The sequence below is a fragment of the Palaemon carinicauda genome, chromosome 5 (assembly GCF_036898095.1).
Source record: "Palaemon carinicauda isolate YSFRI2023 chromosome 5, ASM3689809v2, whole genome shotgun sequence".
Taxonomy (NCBI): Eukaryota; Metazoa; Arthropoda; class Malacostraca; order Decapoda; family Palaemonidae; genus Palaemon; species Palaemon carinicauda.
The window spans coordinates 123,910,659-123,915,658 of NC_090729.1; the positions used below are offsets into that span (position 1 = coordinate 123,910,659).

Genomic DNA, 5,000 nt, shown 5'->3' on the forward strand with positions numbered 1-5,000 from the left:
AGAGACATAATGAACAATCGAAATAAGATATTTTAAGAACACTAGTAACATTAGACTATATCTTTAACATATAGAAATAAGACAGCATGCCCGAGTATACCCTCATGCAAGAGAACTCTAACCTAAGACAGTGGCAGACCATGGTACAGAGACTATGGCAAAACCCAAGAGCGAAAGAACAGTAGGTGTGAGGGGAGTTGTGAGATAAAAAAAAAAATGAGCCTTGAATAGAGAGTGGAATATTTTATATTTGCAATGAAATGGAAATGTAGAACTTACCAAAAATATTAGGAAGCTGTTTATTTTACAGCTTTGCTAATTATTGCGATACGCAAACCCTTTCACCACGTTAAGATATTAATTTATATATACCTATATATATTGTATATGCAATATATAGTATATAGTCAAATGTGTATATATGTAATTATACATAGGTATTTATACATATGTATAGTAAATGTATACAAATATATATATATATATATATATATATATATATATATATATATATATATATATATGTGTGTGTGTGTGTGTGTGTGCGTGTGTGTGTTGTGTGTGTGTGTGTGTGTGATATTTTTGTAAAATACAGTTAGAGTGTTTCAGCCAGAGATATAATTAAATATTTTATATCAGTGAACCAAGACAAGCAGATTAATGAGTGTTAATGATGCATCATTAGCGTTGTTCAGAAAAAGAAAATGCCAATATCTTATAACTAATATACAGTTTTACTTATTCAGAGGGGAAACCGAAGGATTTTTATTAAGGAAAGGTTAAACATATAACAATGGAAGATTAAATATTGACGGGGAATCAAATGGAAGTGCAAGATAGGAAGCAATGTCTCCGGGGACGAATGGGACACAATGTACAGTTGGATACAGGAGTTCCTGGCACACCTCGCTCTGAAGAAGGGCTTCCTTTCACACCCTTACTTGGCGGCGAATAACCAAACAGATAGTCTAGGGAAAGACGCTACTGCGCATTAAGGGTGTAGCTGGTTTCACTTCCTCAGAGCTAGGTTTTGAATGTTTAAAGGTCGCTCATGAATTGCAGAGGAAAGGGACAGTGACATTGCCCTATCAATCAGGACGATGCCTTAGAGACTGACCATATATACATATGATCAGTGCCCAAGCCCCCTCTCCACCCAAGCTAGGACCAAGGATGGTCAGGTATTAGCTGCTGATTACTCAGCAGATAGACCTAGAGGATCCCCCAACCCCCCTCCATCCTTAGCTCACAAGGATGGCAAGGTTACAGCGACTAAATTAACAGATTAGTTTGAGCGGGACTCGAACCTCAGTGTGGCGTTCACCTGTCAGGAACGTTACCACATAGGCCACCACAACCCTAGGAATAACTGTGTGCAAGCGTACACTTTGGTCAGCACCTTGTAGCGGGAAAAATTGCGATTTCATATAGCAAGGAAGTTCATTAGAACATGAATTGCAAATCCTGCAAGAGAATATTAGAAATACTTACAACAGAACCGCCCTGGGATCTCGGGCTACATAGATGATTTTGAGGTTCAGACCGTTATCTTCGAGAAGAGACCACGCCCATTTCAGAGATAAGCGTAGAACCTGGAATAAAGAAAATTATTAGTGTTGTGTTAAACTTAAGAAATCATTATTAAGTATATTTTTTGTGGATCCAGATTTTGAGAATTGTTTTTATTGGATACCTCGTGTCGCTTATGTCATTTAATTCGCAAAATAAGGTACAAAATGTGAAATCTCCTGAATTGTGTTTTTTTTTTTTTTATTTATATCAGTTGAGTAGGTAGGTCAGACCCCCTTTCCCCTTCTGTTGTGTTTCTTCATCGCCTACTTTTGAAGCTGGTCCTCTGTGTTCTGTGATGTTTCTGTACTCTTAGACAAAGGACAGGTTCCAGAAAGCTGCCTTATTGTCTCTCTCTTTCGAATTTTCAAAATTCCTGACGCAGGATGATGAGCAGCTTATTCACTCCGGAGTACTACTGATGTTTTTGTTGGAAACGACGTATTGTTAGGGGCTCCTTTTGTTAGTGGAGTGACTCCCAGTCGTCCCTTACCTCTTTAAGGAGACTGTCGTCTGTCTTGCAAAGGCTAAAATGCCTCTGGAACTAACTTGGGGCTGTCTGAGCTGAAGTTCTTCCTGGCACAGTTCCGACATGGAATCAATTTGTGCCCATCTAACTATTTTAAGCGGTTCCTTTCGCTCGAACTTGAGGGAGTTAGGGTCAAGTTTAAATTGTTTAAAATTTACAAGCTCTATACCCTATATTTACAGTTTAAATTTTTTTAGCAAGTATTTGTTCACGTTGCTTTCTACATATTGGTTTCGAGATGTAGTTAGATAAATAAATGCATTTACTTATCTTCCCTTCGCTTTTATGTTTTTGGTAAATGCAAAAGCTAAATAAAGGTAAAAATAGCGAGGTTCTTTTAAAAAAAAGGCTTTAAATCATGGTTAAATTTCTTTTCCTTCTTCTGCTTCTTTTATTGTAAATGAAAGGGAAGACACGAAATAAGCAGACTTGGTCTTCCGAAAGACCACAAAATATACATCTATTCATATCCTGATATTTAAGAAAACTATTAAAAAAACTACGAATTCAAATCTCAAACTCAGTACAGGAAGGAAATAAAAGTTTCAGACTAAAGCTATTGCCATGTCTTTGCTCATACAGCATCTGTAACGTTTAAAATGATTCCAGAACCCCTAAAATTACTGCCAGATCTTTGTTCTGACAGTAATACCAATAAAATGGCTTTCCGTTTGCAGTTCATTTATCAGACCATGATTAGTAGGATGGATATCAACACACAGTGAAGTGCAGTTTAGTAAAATAATTTTCCAGATTCTTTTCCAGGCTCCTCAATCGGCCTTTTTGTTCTTACTATTGGTGCCTCTGGCTCTCCGGTAAGAGGTCCAAGGTTTGCTCCTGTACTGTGAATTTTCATCGTTCAATTAGTTCTTTATACATAATGCATAAGATTTTTAGTAATTCTGACCACCCTGTGCATTCAGATCTTCCCAGACTGTACTATGCTGTACGTAGTGATAGGTATGGAGTTAATTCTAATAGCCATCCCTTCTCCATCATGAGACTCGATACTACACAGTATTCTAGAACTTTTATTCCAGCTGTGGCCAAGTTGTAAAGTGATCTTCCTTATCAGCTAGTTGAATCGGTGGAACTTCAAAATTTCAAACTTGTAGCTAACGTGTTTCTGTTGAACAAGCTGACATGAGTCTCTTCATATTTTATATACGACATATCAATTTGAACGTTTTATCTAAGATATTTTATATTCTATATCCATTACTTTTCATATAGTTTATTTATTTCCGCATTTTCTTTCATCACTGGGCTATTGCTCCCTGTTGGAGACCTTGCCCTTATAATATCCAGCTTTTCCAACTAAGGTTGTAGCTTGTATATTAATAATGATAATAACAATACATAATCCTATTAGAAGTTTTATTCCAGCTGTGACTAAGTTGTGGAATGATCTTCCTAATCTGGTAGTTGAATCAGTAAAACTTCAAAAGTTCAAACTTGCAGCAAACGTTTGTATGTTGAACAGGCTGACATACGTCGTTTTATAGTTAATATATGAAATATCTGTTTTAATGCTCTTAAAGTTTTCAAAATATTTTATTTTGATTTTTCATTAATTCTTATATTGTTTATATAGTTCCTTATTTTCTTTCCTCACTGTGTTATTTTTCCCTGTTGGATCCCTTGGGCTTATAACATCTTGATTTTCCTACTAGGGTTATAGTTTATGTAATAATAATAATAATAATAATAATAATAATAATAATAATAATGAACCATCGTAACAACTTTCAGACCACCATAAAGCCCTTTTCATTCCATTCTTCCGTTTTCCTAATCACTTTATCAAACATTGCTTTAAAACCAAGTTTTGATAATAATTTTGATCTGTTCTAGGCAAAAACAAATTAGTCTTCTTTAAATTTCTATGATGACGTTAACATTAACATATGATTCGACTATAACGATTTTATCTTGATCTTATTATGCAATTTTCTCTGTAACTAGTAACTGATGCAATTATTTGGCATTGATATGACTATATGTGTTTAATCACAAAATCTATTGGAAACTTCCTGCCTGGCTATCTGCCAGACTGGGGATCGAGTCCCACTCAAGCTGGATAGTTTCTTGTATTGTCTGCAATCTCACCATACTTGTGAGCTATAAGTCTGCATGCTGAATCATAAGCAACCATTGCATGGCCCTCCCTGGTCCCAACTTGGGTGGAGAGGGGCCTTGGGCCCTGATCATATGTATGTAGGGTCAGTCTCTAGGGCATGGTAATGCTAGGTAGGGCATTGTCTCTGTCCCTTGCCTCTGCCATTCATGAGTAGCTTTTAAGACTATCTACTGTTAAATTTATACGTGCTCCCCTAGCTGCCTGACGTTACCTTCACCACATGAATGTGCGCCCGGCGACACATGTGATTGACGAACTTTCTCCTGCCGCAGAGTCTCATCGGTTTGCACCTTCGGGAGAAGAAGGTGTTCCACCTCATGTAGAAGTCCTGTCGGCTCATGTAGTCGATTTGCGTCTGGAAGTGTCTGCTGACCCTGCAGTACAGGAGCTGGTGAAGGAAGGCTCGGGCCAGGTTTGTTTCGGTGTTGTTCTCGTGAAGAATCTTCACCCTCCAGTAGTGCAATGGTTCTGTACTGCGGTCAGAAGAAAGGTAATGAGAGAATATGCATATAAGTATTTAGGAATGTATATACAAGTACCACTGTATATATGTATATATAATATGTATATACAACTACACAACAATAATTGAAGCTGTTTCTAGTCCACTGCAGAGCAAAGACCTCAGACATGTTTTTTTATTCATGTCTGTGTTTTGGCCTTTTTTCCTCACCACGCTGGCCATTGAGGATTGGTGATGGTGGGAGACTTTAGTCTGATCGTTCACAATAAACTAACATAGTATGGGTGCCCTGACTACTA

At 37.2% G+C, this 5,000-nt stretch overlaps 1 protein-coding gene across 1 annotated transcript in view; it reads right to left on the minus strand.

Moving 5' to 3' along the window:
* The window catches only part of LOC137641463 (carbohydrate sulfotransferase 4-like), a 35,177-nt gene that overhangs the window by 9,305 nt on the left and 20,872 nt on the right, over positions 1–5,000 (minus strand). The window contains exons 3-4 of the mRNA XM_068374045.1: positions 4,450–4,711; positions 1,492–1,592 (exon numbers count right to left, since the gene is read on the minus strand). Of these exons, the coding sequence (XP_068230146.1) occupies positions 1,492–1,592; positions 4,450–4,711 (363 nt within the window). The remainder of the gene's footprint in view (positions 1–1,491; positions 1,593–4,449; positions 4,712–5,000) is intronic.